Source organism: Protomyctophum parallelum, assembly GCF_964188405.1.
Source record: "Protomyctophum parallelum genome assembly, chromosome: 20".
NCBI lineage: Eukaryota > Metazoa > Chordata > Actinopteri > Myctophiformes > Myctophidae > Protomyctophum > Protomyctophum parallelum.
This window is the reverse complement of record NC_139718.1, coordinates 37,404,931-37,418,873: the sequence shown is the minus strand read 5'-3', so window position 1 is coordinate 37,418,873 and position 13,943 is coordinate 37,404,931. Positions and strand designations below refer to the sequence as shown.

Genomic DNA, 13,943 nt, shown 5'->3' with positions numbered 1-13,943 from the left:
CGTCAGAAATTTTCAGTAGCACCGAAGAGCCGACTTTAGGACGGTACCCGCCCCCCCGAACCTCAAATGACGTCAAATTGTAGGCTCTTCAGCACCGAACCGACTTTTATTCGGCTCTAAAATAGGAGTATGAATCGGCCCAAAGTCTCCACCGAGAGCTCAAAGCAAAGATGCAGGAGGAAGTGTGTGTGTTTCTTTCTTTCTTTTTCTTTCTTTTTTTTTTTGGTGTGTTTATCGTGTTCCGTTTGTTTATATTTGTACCGTCTGTGAGCGGACATGAAACGGACGCATCTCAAGTTCCCTTGTTGCCTTTCTCCTTCGTCTAATTGGATTTCTCTCACGTTGATCTTCAAACGACCCACCCCGCGCGCCTCTTCGCCCACTCCTGGACGGTACACCCGCACATCAATTGCATAGTGGCTTTTCATAGTTTCATTAAGGGTGTAATTAATGCTTATTAATATGCATACAACGGGGTAACTGTAGCGAGCTGTGGCAAAGCTGATCTTATCTCCCGACACAATTAAAGTTCAGCAAAGGCACACACACTAAAGCCTAATTTATACTCCTAGTACGATCGTGTCGCTTACCACAAAAGAACAGATCTACAAGCTAACAATGCATCGCATGGCTCATACTATAGATCAGGCAACAGACACCCCTATGCGATGGCGTATGAATTAAGTCCTTCCCTTTCATTACTCGCGTTGAGATTTGGCCTCGAGTGTCCGCCGCGCATAATGACAATGACAATGGTCAGAACGTGGCCGTGCTCATGTATGCAAATGCATCCTAATAATGTTCTGAGAGGATTGTGTTGAGCCTGATGAGCCAAAGGACCATCAGAAACAACAAAATATAAGGAAGAATACTTATTTTCTGGCGTAGATCGGTTATTATAAGTCGTGAAACCAAGTATGAATCAGGCCTGATCCCTCGCCTTGAGAGACAAATCCACTCTGTATCGTGGTCTAGCCCCCATGCACCAGAGAACTAATTAAACTAAAGTCTTAGAAACAAAAGCAATCCCCATGTGTAAATTATTAGTGTCTTAAATGCAAAGTGTCACTCATTAAGACTTAATGAAAAACATTTTTTTTTTTTTTTGTACCAATTGTGGCGATTGGAGGTTGCTTTGTTGAGGTTAAGAGCCCTCGAGTGACAAATTGAAACGAGTGCGTGCCTGTTATGTTAATGTATTCTCACTGCTCAGATGTTAATTTCCTGTCTCAGTAACTTCTCTCTGGATTTTTCTTTTTTCTTATTCTTAATTTTTTATTTAACTCATCATATTTGAGATGAATTTAATATCTCTGTTCAGGTTTCGACTGGTACAGACAGAATATCTTCTTATTCAGACCAAAACCTCTGCTCACTCCTGTGAATATTACGTTTGGTGCTAAACAATTTGTGTTTATTTATTTATTTGGGTTATTTAATTTTGGAAAATAATTAACAAACAATTGTGAACTTAGCGAGATGAAATGTTGACTGGGGCAAGGAAACAAGCGAATGAAAAACGAATTCAGTGCAACACTAAATGCAATGAATTTATAAGGTATTAATGTGGGTTTATTTATTTAGCAATACGTTATAACATCACACAATTGGGGCGGCTGTGGCTCAGGAGGTAGAGCAGGTCGTCCAATGATCCTTGGGTCGGCGGTTCCAATCCCGGCTCCTCCTGTCCACATGTTGAAGTGTCCTTGGGCAAGACACTGAACCCCACGTTGCCTCCAATGAGTCGGTCCGTGTGAGCTCGCCACCATTGGTGTGTGAATGTGGGAAGTGAGGACGCTGGCGTCGACTGTTCGCCGCTTCACCTCCCAATGTATGAATGAATGAACCATTGTAAAGCGCTTTGAGCACTTGGAAAAGCGCTATAAAAATGCAATTCATAATTGGTTTCCATACCTCTTGTCACTCACAACCTATGATTTACACAGGAAAAAAAGTGACGCATGCATGCCAAATATTTACTTATCGCGGTGAGGCAAGTTGTTGGCTGGTAGATCTGCTATATTCAGTGGTCATTGTACTTCATTGTGACACTGAAGTGTCTTGAAGCCACTCTTGCAATCGCGTTTCTAATATTTGAACGGAAGTTTTGTTTTGTGTTTTCTTTCTTATTTGTATTGTTCATTATTTGTAGCACTGCTAATTTGATCAATTATTGAGAAGTTTCCTTTTCCATTCTGTAGTACGCTGTCATTGAATACTCTCTGCTTCTTTCCTTTGCTTTGTTCCTTCTCTTCCTCTTCCTCTTTCCTTTCCTTTCCTCCTCCTCTCTCTCTCTCTCTCTCTCTCTCTCTCTCTCTTCCTGATGGAAGCTAAGCGAAGCCAGTCCATCAGCAACTGTGTCCATCTTTACGAGTTGCCTGCTACTAAAAGCGTTCCTCTGCTGCTTCACACTGTGAGCTCTTTCTTGCCTGGTATCTCTGGTGGTAACTCTGCTTGTTCTCACAGACTCTCAGGTAATGTGCCTTCTGAACGCCATAGGCCTGTCACAGTTACCGTCACGTGATTGTCTAATCGCACATCTCACAGTAGCGGAAATAGCAGATCTACAAGCGACAGGCTTTGGATCAACTATTTCCGCTATTTTGTACATTGTCGTACTGTCTGTGATTTCTTAGTATATTTAAGTTGTTTGTCATATCTGCCCTGTGCAATTAGTGATTATGGAGCCTAAAATGACGAAAATGAAGTAAAATTGTAATGTTCCAGTGTTCAATGGAGGGGGGGGGGAAATCACAATTAAATCGTTAATCGCAATTATTTGTGACAATTGATCGTCAACTTAAATTTGTAATCGTGACAGGCCTATCTGAAGCCTGATTTCCATATCGTCCACATACGATGACTATGGCGGCGCTTGCATCGTGCAATGGCATATAAATGAAGCTTGGCGGCTGCATGTGGCTGTGTGTGTGTGTGTGTGTGACTGTGAACCCTCTATCCTGTCCTCGCCATCTGTCTTTAAGTATCAGTGGTTCCCAAACTTTTGTCATGTCAAGGACCCCCAAAATGATACTCAATAGCCTGCGGACATGCCAAGGACCCCCATGAGAGAAGACTTCCACAGCTCTAGGGCCCCTGGTTTGACCTGGATTAGGCTATTTAATGGCATTTCTATTTCTGCGACCCCAATACATATTGTAAAATCAAACTAACAATCAATGTAAGTGTACAAATGGAACCAAATAGACCCTATAATGGGTCCAATTGGTTCCAAACTATCATTTTGCTGGGGGACCCCCTAGAACTCCCTCAAGGACCCCTAGGGGTCCCTGGACCCCACTTTGGGAACCACTGTTTTATACCACTCTTAGCCCTCTTATCTGCTACCACTTTGTCCGTTAACCTTTCTGTGCGTTTGTGTCTTGTGGTGTTCCGGTGTTTGTTTTCGTGGTTTCAATGTTTGCTCGGTCAAAAGTCATCAGAGCAGAGACTTCAATGCTTCCGGGAACTTGTGCTGTACCTACAGTACAGTACAGTACAGTACAGTACAGTACAGTACAGTACAGTACAGTACAGTACAGTACAGTACAGTACAGTACAGTACAGTACAGTACAGTACAGTACAGTACAGTACAGTACAGTACAGTACAGTACAGTACAGTACAGTACAGTACAGTGCAGTGCAGTGGAGTGGAGTGGAGTGGAGTGCAGTGCAGTACAGTTTGGGCCATAACTTAGTGGGTAAGGGCTTAGTCTGGTAATCAGGATGTCACCATCCCCCCCCCCCCCCCCCCCCTCGTCTGCACGAAGTGTCCCTGAGCAAGACACTTAACCCATAACAGTCCCACCCACCGTAGTATCTCATGAACATCTTGAAAACCCTGTTTCTGCAATCTCCTTTACATGTGCTCGTGTCATAGTTCATGTCTGTGGTTCTTAAACATGTTGATGTCAATGAGCCCCCTCCCCTTCAGGAAACACAAGGATCCCTGGACCCCACTTTGAGAACCACCACATGCTTATGTCATTTCTATTCAAAATGTCTATTATGTAACATCACCGTAACAGATGTAAATTGTACAGCAAAGTTACGTTCAAACCTGGATAGTTGGGAGTGTCACATTCAAAGTCAATGCAGAGACGAGACGTCGTGTGACCGGGCACGGCGCAAACTGGGCGCGGCGAACGGGGCGACCCGAACAAAGCGAACGGTAGCCTGGTGTCTTCCAACACCAACAAGTCTTTGGTGTTTTCCGGCTCGCGTGTTGTTGGTGTTTCGGGGTGCTGAATGGAACTAGCTATTCCATTGGTTAACACTCCCAAAGTTAAATTACTGTGTACTTTTTATATCTCGTATATCAATATCAATAATATATAGTCCGCCACTCGAGAGACGCCGACCTGCGTGACCAAATTGAAGCGGCTGGAAACAAATATACATCTTCAGGTTTGAACGCACCTTAAATGCTGTGAGTGTCTCGATGATGCTGTGATTTAGTGCACAATGAATTTAAAAAAAAAGATCAAGATTCAGACAAGTACTGTATGCGATCTAATTTCAAAATTTGACCAAGAATCGTGCAGCACTGCTGTAGTTGGCTGTCACTCTTATGTTTTTGTTTACAAGAGAGGTTTAGGTCAAGCACTTTGATGTTGTCCGTTTAAGGCCACAATAGTGGCTCCAGGCGACACATTTTGAGTGTAGTAAATGCTCAGCAACTACAGAGTAAAGACGAGAAGAAATGAGAATCGTGTGATAATCGTCATCTCAATTCCTGTGAAGGGAAATTTGAAAGCAAGAATCGTGCAGCCACTACTGTGATTTGACGGAACGGTGGAGGTCCTGACGAATACTGGCACGGAGGACCTCACCATGTCCTAACTCTCCCTCCTCCCCTCTTCCTTCCTCCATTCCCCTCCCCCTGCCAGACGTGGAGGAGTGCCAGCTCTCAGAATGTGGGGGTGAGGAGGAGCTGGGGGGTGCCGACAGCCCGCTGCCACGTAGCAGCAGCACCTCTGACATCACCCAACAACTGGCAGACACCTTCCCAGGTATATGTTCACCCTATGCTCCCCTTTCCGGCCTCCTCTCCGCTCGTACTTTTAGTCCAATGTGCGAAAGAGCAACGTCTCTCTACAGCCAGTCAAAATGTTGCAACTGAACGTTACCGCGTGTGTATTTTCAGACTTATTTTGTGTATCACTGTTTGTAAAGTAGGCGTCATGACTAACCGTCTCTCCCTCTGCCCTCCAGCCCAGAAGAGGGAGTGCTCGCCCACCTCCTGTGGTTCTGACAGCAGGACGTCGGAGGGCAGGAGAGAGACTGAAAACAGCAGCGAGCCACCAGTGGTGAGAGTCCCCCGTCATGTGTGTGTCACCCCATATATGCATGACGGGTGATTTCCGCATGTCGGACCTTTGGTGTGTCGGCTGCGCGCCCCGCATACGACACTCTTAGAGCATGGAAATGTGGACATATTCTTTAGTTTTGGGTCTGCAAAGGCTAAATCTCATCAAATCGTGGTCCGTGGCTCAAATGCAGAATAAATATATGTGTAGTTGTATGCATCAGCATTTACGGTTCCTCTCAGAGAAAGGAGAGAGTCTGTCCCTCGACAGTGCCGGGATCTGAACTTGGTCATTTCTTTCCTCCTAGATCGTCATCAGGCGGAGCTGCAGTCCAGCTGAGCTGGACGGCAACAACACTGAAGGGAACGCCGCCGCCAACAGCGCTGAAGGGAACGCCGACGCCAACAGCGCTGAAGGGAACGCCGACACCAACAGCGCTGAAGAGAACGCCACCACCAACAGCGCTGAAGGGAACGCCGCCACCACCGCCAACGGAAGGCCCAAGCTCAGAGAGAAAAGTAAACTTCCTGTGTATTTATTCACTCGATTTGCACTGCATTCAATCTGTGATTCCTACCAATCTTTAGATTAGGAAATTTCACAGAAGTACGACGACGTGACGACGTTTTTCAAAGTGTCAATTTGTGCCCCTTGACGATAGTACAGAATTCATTCCATATGTTGATCTGAACCCCCCCCCCCGCGCGCGCACGCGCGCGCCAGGGCTCGCCCAGAAGTCTGCCGTCACCCACGCGGACTTTGAGGTCGCTTACTGGTTACTGGTTTACGAAAAAGAGTAAAAGACACAAAGAATTTAAACAATATTATTTATTACTGAACTTTTACAATTGCTCCACCCGTCCTCTGTTCCAGGTGAGAGTGTGAGCAGTGACGCGTCCAACGGCTACCTCAACGACGCCGAGGGTCCCTGGCAGCCCTGGCAGGCCTTCGACGAGGAGGCCGACACCCAGTCCACCCAGTCGGCTCACATGGACGTGACCTCCGACCCCCAGAGCCACCGGAACCTGCTGCTCAGCCACAACGAGGCTCTGGCAGGTACAGAGCGACGGTGGTTCAGAACGCACCGCGTTGAACCCATAAAGACCTGAGACCAGGTTCTACTGAATGTCGTCTGAATCAGGACGGCTTTCAGAAAAACCCTATGTTTCTATACCAGTGGTTCACAAACTATTTCATGTCAAGGACCCCCACAATGATATGAAATTGGCCATTGACCCCCCATCTGAAAATACGTTGTTTCAGGGACCCCCAGAAGCAAAAGATTTCAGTTAAAAAACATCTGCTGTGAAAGAATATATAGTCAAAGTCAGATTTGCGTCACGTTTTCACGATCTTTCAAAAATAGCAGATCTACAAGCTCGAGTAGATTTGCTATTTTTCAACAGCTAAAGTTTCAAATAATAGTTAAAGTGGTTCAAATATATAAGGTGCGTACACAGATGCGTCCTCAGGTCTAAATGGCTTAACCCATTCTGACCTGAGATCAGATTCATACGAGGTTTCCACTGGACACACACTGGTCTGATTAACCCATTCTGACCTGAGATCAGATTCTAGAAATGTCAGTCGCTCTTCGATTTTTCAAAAATAGCAGACCTGATCTGCTATTTTTAAATAGCTAAAGCATAACATGATGCTGACACCAAAATGGGTGCCCGGTCAGAATGGGTTAAAGATGGAGTGCCACCATTTTTTTCCACCCTAAAACATGATCATCAGGTATTATTACAATATAAGGGGGAAGAACTTTTTCCAAAAAGTGTACAGTATTTGTTAAAATCATGCTTTTATGTGGACACGCCCACCAGTTCATTAAGTATGCCTGGATTGCCTGGTGGGTGGTGATCCACCTGAACTGAAGCCGCACCCACAGCTGTAGTTGTATGATAAAGGGGGAGGGGTTAGGGGAGGGGCTGATAGTGTGGTGTCACTATATTACTGTTTACTTCATTGGCCCGTTTGACTGTCAAGGGTTCAGCCTCCAGGAAGAAACCCTAAATACAAAGTTATTACACCATTGCACATAAAAACAACTCCAGGGTGTCTAATGAAGTACTGTCACCTCATAGACACATGAAAAACTGGAAAAATACAAAAATTGTGGCACTCCATCTTTAAAGCAGCGGTTCCCAAACCTTTTTGGCCATGCACCCCCTGTTACCTCCTGACCCCTACATGGAAATAAAAATGGCATAAGCTACTGTATATATTTCCTATATAACACATATATGCACATATATGAACCTGAATATGGCATATATATGCAGCATAGGCTATATTCAGCATACTTGCCATATATTTGGCATAATATGTTAATATATTTATAATAAAACCATAGCACCACCATTAGCCTTTTCATGTCGCGCAGCCCCTAGAAGGCGCTCGGGCACCACAAGGGGTGAACGCACCGCAGTGTGGGAACCACTGGCTTAAAGGATAACTTGAGACTTTAACTTTTGTTTGAATCGGTTTCCACAGATAAACAGTGTGGAAATAGGGGGACCGCATGTAATTCCGACGGAGCATTAGTCCGACATGCGTCCGCGTGTCGGACTAATGCTCCGTCATTGCGCTGCTCCCGTGCTTGCGGTTATGGTTAGGTTAGGGTTTTTGTGGCGGGTTGTCGTTTGTCGGACCAATGACTAGTCTGAACTACGTGCTGCACCCGAAAATAGACGTACTAACTGCTCGTCTCACCATTTGTGTCACAACAACTGTCACGTGGCGTTGCGTCAACGTTGGCGTGAAACTCTGTGAGTCATGCGCTGTGTTTTACACAAAATGACGGTAACGTATTAAATGACAAAATTATGCTAGGAAGAAGTGAAGAACATTATGTGTGCGTGTGTGTGTGTGTGTGTGTGTTTTCATGAATCCATGCCGGCCGGCTCTAGCGCTCTGGAATCATAAAAGCTGTCATCATTCTGAGCGTGGCACATCACAGATTGAATTTGTAATTCCCAGAATGAAAATTGTTTAGTCAAACTGCCACGATGGTGAACCGAAACATTATTCCCCCTGCTGGAAAATAACCTTTCCACCATTTTAGAGTAATATGTAAATAAGAGATGGAGAATAACATGGGGTCATCCTAAAATCGTTTCATATACAGTAAGCGTTGTGGTCCAAAAATAAACAAGTCTGTATCGTGTGCAACAGTCAGTCACTCATATATGACACAGTCTGTTTTATAGCGAAAATGTAACTAATTCAGCAGTGACAAAAGCGTTTTCTCTCAGTCAGTTGATTCCTTCATATCCATACGAGTGAAACGGCCGGGATGACATGTTTATTTTTCAAACACAGTTCTTATATCCCCTATGGGGATTACAATAAAAAAGTACATGAACCCGTGGATTTGCGCCCTCTACCGATATTGACGTGTACCGTCTACCGATAAGTGTACGTTGCTCCTGGTTGCTCCACTTCACCCACGGGCGGCCTTAAAATAGCACGATGGAATGTCCTAATGTCGGAAAATAATCCATGATTGCCGAGTGAAGAGATAAAGAAACTCGGCCTTTAACCAGTAACAACCTTCACATTATGGCATAACATCCTTGTGTTCAGCCACAGGTGTAAAATATTAAAATCAAACCTTTTTTCAATAGGAAGTGTGTCTTCGTACGAAACCTGACAGAGAGACTGCTGTAACCCCACACACACCAGTACAGTATTTCACCCACTAACCCCCTTAAGAATCCAGTATGAAGTATGTGTCTCACCCTCCTGTTCCTGTACCTTTCTTCCTCCCCCTCCCCCCCTCATCTTGTTTCCAGGTCCTCCTCAGTACGTCCCTCATGCCCTCTCGGCACCCCCATCCCTCCACCTGTACCCCCAGAACCCCCCCGCCTCCCCCGGCCTGCTGCTGGTCCCCACCGACTGCCCCCTGGACGACAACTCCATGCGCCAGTCTGTGTTACACATGCCCCCCAACCACCTGGGTATTGTAGTCCTATAGTCGCCCCCAGACGTCTCCCTACTACATGCTCTCTATCCTACTCTTGCCTGCCATATACACTGTTCTTAACCATCTGGGTATTTTAGCCTAGACAACACTTCTCTCCCTACATACTATACTATAATCTTTCCGACTCTTATCTACCGTGTTCTTAACCACCTGGGTATTGTAGCCTAGCCGAGGCTACGCTAGGATTTGGTTTAACAAAATGCCTGCGAGGTCGCCCTTTCATTTGACTGATAGTTTCCTTTCTGTTACATGGTGTCTTCCATCGTGCGGTGCGTTCCTTCTTCTCAGCAGGCCCGTGTCCACCGTTTTGTCAATAACCCTAACACACACACTGTGCCATATGCAATAGAGCGTCGCAGTCCCGCCCCCTCGAGAGACCCGGAAAAGAAATCGCCGTTTCCTCATAGACTTTTCAGAAAGTATTTATTTAAAGACGTTTACGCCGCGGACAAAGCCAACTCTTGTCGTGACAAATCATGACAATAATAAACACAATGTTTTGGGCCAAACAAATAATTAGAAAGTAGAAAAAAAAACTGCTTTTTTGTTGTTTTTCTTCTTATAAATTATTTGATCGGCCCAAAACATTGTGTTCATTGTCATGATTTGTCACGATCCGAGTTGGCTTTGTCCTTAATAAATACTTCAGGAAAAGCCTATGGAGAAAATGAATGGAGAATCATTTCCTGGGCCACTCGTTGTTCTGAAAGGGGGAAGGACTGCGACGCTCTATGTTGAGACTTAAAGCAGAGCATACACGTTCGGAGCATTTGAACGCATCTCATTGAATAAGTGCCAGCGCTGACTTTCTCTTCTCTCACTGGGGTCTTTGGGCACTTCCTTCCTCTGTCCACTACGTGGCGCTGCTGTGCTCATGCGGTTCATCACTAATGTCCACTTGTCCCACGGAACTATTCCTCTGCAATGCATGATGTCACTAAAACCCTGTCGCCCAAAGGGTTTTTCTTCCCTTTTCCTTTTTTTCTTTTCTTTTTAGCGTTCTCGTCGAATGCTTCTGGTGGGGAAACAGGTCCTTGGACTCATATTTCTTTGTAATATATGTGCCGTGGCTTGAGGATTCAATCGATGAACTAATGGAATAATCCCAGTGCTGCTGTTCTGGGATAACATGCTTGCTCCAAGCCAATCAAATACGTATTCAACCAAACTGTGACAATAGCACTATAGACAAATAGCAAAAGTCCACATTTTATTCTGACCCCTCCACGAAAAGGCCTAGTTGTCCTGACCCCCTTATCCATCATTTATACATTATGGATAATTAGTGTGGACTTATTATTATATATTATATTATGTTATTCGTCTGTAGTTCTTCATTGTTTTTAAAGTGTTCACCACTTCGATGCACTGGGTTTACAGGGAGGGCCTTTCTATTTATTGGATACCGTCAAAGCTATGTGTCTTTTTGTTTTCCATTCCTACCGACGACGAACTCTACACGTTGTAATGGGAGTCGCCGACATATTTCAGCTGCAGAGCTCTGAATCTGCCTTGAGAGATTATGTTTATTAACCCATTCTGAACGGGAACCCGTTTTGGTGTCAGCATCATGTTATGCTTTAGCTATTTAAAAATAGCAGATCTACAAGCTCGTATCGCGCCACCGAGTGGCGCGATACGAGCTTGTATAGGTCTGCTATTTTTTGAAAAATCGAAGAACGACTGACATTTTTAGAATCTGATCTCAGGTCAGAATGGGTTAATCAGACCAGTGTGTGTCCAGTGGAAACCTCGTATGAATCTGATTTCAGGTCAGAATGGGTTATTAACCCATTAATTTTACAACCTACTGTATCTCTCTCTCTCTCTCTCTCTCCCACCGTGCAGACAGCAGCGAGTGCCTGGCCGACGACGTCAGCATCATCGCGGGCGGGAGCCTGACCGGCTGGCACGCCGACTCCGCCTTCGTCCTGTGGAGGCGAATCCTGGGCATCCTGGGCGACGTCAACAGCATCCGCTGCCCCAGGATCCACGCCAAGGTCTTCTCCTACCTGTACGAGCTCTGGCACAAGCTGGCTAAGGTACGGCGCCGCGGCGTGGCTCTCTCTCTCTGTCACGGACTATGGTTCTCAGTCACCACCACCGATTTCAGCCATTTTGTTAGGTTCCATAGAAGTGTCTTGTCACGTCTTCCATGGAAGCATGTTGCGCTGCTTTCGGGTTATTATCCCATTCTGACCTGAGATCAGATTCATACGAGGTTTCCACTGGACACACACTGGTCTGATGAACCCATTCTGACCTGAGATCAGATTCTAAAAATGTCAGTCGTTCTTCGATTATTCAAAAATAGCAGACCTACAAGCTCGTATCGCGCCACTCGGTGGCGCGATATGAGCTTGTAGATCTGCTATTTTTCAATAGCTGAAGCATAACATGATGCTGACACCAAAATGGGTGCCCGTTCAGAATGGGTTATTTTGAGAATTTTAAATGATGACACCCTGACTCCCATACGATCTTGGTAGTCGCGGAGATGTCATACTTTTGTATAAAATGCAAAGGTAGTTGGATTTAGTTAATACCTCGGGGGCCTGATTTACCTGTATTCTGATGTCCTGCTCTGTGCTATCGTATGCTCTGTTTTATATGTTATTGTCTCTTTTTTCCATTGCTTTATATTGCTATGCTCTGTTGTTTAGTTTGTACCCTGTTCGGCACTTTGGTCAGCCTTGCGCTGTTGTAAATGTGCTATACAAATAAAGTTTGATTTGGTAAGGTATAGAAGAGAGTTCACATGCTAAGCCACTCATGCTTGGACACAGAAAGACACGACGGATGGACCGACCCGGTGGATCATCCTGACGTTTGTGCTCATTGTGCTCTGACATGGTTTCAGATCCGGGACAACCTGGGGATCAGCGTGGACAACCTGTCGTCGCCGGCCCGCCCCACCTTCATCCCCCCTCTACGGATGCTGGCCTCGTGGATATTCAAGGTAAAAATGTCCCCCATACCTTCATCCCCCCCCTCTACTACGAATGGTCTCAATTCCTTCCTGGACTACAAAGTTACACCTCCATGCAGCCTCCCCCCCCTCTCCACAAGGAGGGGAAGTGCACTAAAGCATTATGGGCATTGTAGGAATTCAGCAATCCAGTCAAACCCAGTAGTCAAACACACAGACTTCATTCTTTTTCTGGCCATAGTGTGCAAATTCCTGGTGTTTTAAGTATTATGTTATATGTATTATATTATATTAAGTATTATATGAGTATTATTATGGAAACATAGCAGATCTACAACACTACACTACACTTGTAGATCTGCTATTTTTTTACAAAATCGTGAAGATGTGGCACAAATCTTAGAATATATATTATTTCAGAGCAAACGCTTTTAATCATCAGACCAGTGTGTGTCCAGTGGAAACCTCGTATGAATCTGATCTCAGGTCAGAATGGGTTAACTCAAATCTTTGCTTCTCGGGCGGGGTCCCTGGAACAACATGGGGGTCGGCAGGCGGCCATATGATTCTGGTCCTCGACATGAAATAGTTTGAGAACCACTGACATAGAAAACATAAGGGTTTTTTTTTTCTTCAGAAAACTGTTCAGAATTTATTTATTTACATTTTGTATAATGGGTCAACGTGTGTCCACACAGGCCACCATGCTGCCGGCGGAGTACAAGGCGGGGAAGCTGGCGGCCTACAGGCTGCTGTGTGAGATGATGACCAAGCCTCAGGACGTGCTGCCCAACAGCGACTTCCTGGTGCACCTCTACCACATCATGCACAAGGGCTTCACCAGCGACGACCAGGTACGGCCAGCCGGGGGCGCCACAGGCTCACACTTCAGTTCAATTCAAAAGGCAGCTTCATTCCCAAAACGTTGGTTTTTACGTTGCCAAAGTACAAGTGTCAAAATATAAAAACAGTTGAAAATGGGGGAAAGCATATGTATATAGTGCAGTTTGAGGGGGTACAGCGTTTTGTAAACGGAGCTATGTCGTCGTTATATCCCTATTATAATAGGGTATAAAGCTTTTTTTTTTTTAACAAATTGCAGCATTTGTTTTGCAGTCACTTTGGGACAAATAGCAGCACAAAATAAATATAGTATAATAGTATACAAAATACTATCCTATACTATTTTAATAGTCTTGAGAAAACTCAAAACTATTTAAATAGTATAAAACAAAGTACTGTGTTTTAAAGGTAGCAGCTCTGTTTACATGTGCAGTAGGTCATCACAAGCCCGTCTCGTTGTGAGGTGAGGTGTCGTTCTACCCTCTTCCTCCGGCACTAGATGGCTCAACAGGCCAAACTATTCCATGTCCATGTTGCCCGGACAAGAATATGGACTCTTCTGTCCGTATCTTATCTCTCTGTCCATTTATCTATGCCCCCCCCCCCCCCCCCCCCCAAAATAAAATGGCCCGTGCTACTTGAATTAGTCTCGGACACCACCTTGCATAATTGTGATTGGCTGTTAATCCGGTCCTCATCAGTCACCTGTCACCTGTCACAGGGTCAGCGTTAGGACAGCTGCTGACGGCAGCGAGGTCCGGAGGGTCACGTGGGTTCATTGCAGTCTGGGGGTCACTGAGGCGTCCAGACTCCCCCCCCCCCCCCCTCCCCCCCCACAGCAGGGTTGAGAGACGGCCGTGTGTGTTTTGG

At 45.4% G+C, this 13,943-nt stretch overlaps 1 protein-coding gene across 1 annotated transcript in view; it reads left to right on the top strand.

Moving 5' to 3' along the window:
• The window catches only part of ralgapa2 (Ral GTPase activating protein catalytic subunit alpha 2), a 238,429-nt gene that overhangs the window by 94,639 nt on the left and 129,847 nt on the right, over positions 1-13,943 (top strand). Inside the window, exons 17-25 of the mRNA XM_083792352.1 lie at positions 2,331-2,474; positions 4,891-5,013; positions 5,216-5,310; positions 5,618-5,828; positions 6,184-6,366; positions 9,111-9,275; positions 11,150-11,343; positions 12,162-12,260; positions 12,929-13,084. Coding sequence (XP_083648478.1) covers positions 2,331-2,474; positions 4,891-5,013; positions 5,216-5,310; positions 5,618-5,828; positions 6,184-6,366; positions 9,111-9,275; positions 11,150-11,343; positions 12,162-12,260; positions 12,929-13,084 — 1,370 coding nt within the window. The remainder of the gene's footprint in view (positions 1-2,330; positions 2,475-4,890; positions 5,014-5,215; positions 5,311-5,617; positions 5,829-6,183; positions 6,367-9,110; positions 9,276-11,149; positions 11,344-12,161; positions 12,261-12,928; positions 13,085-13,943) is intronic.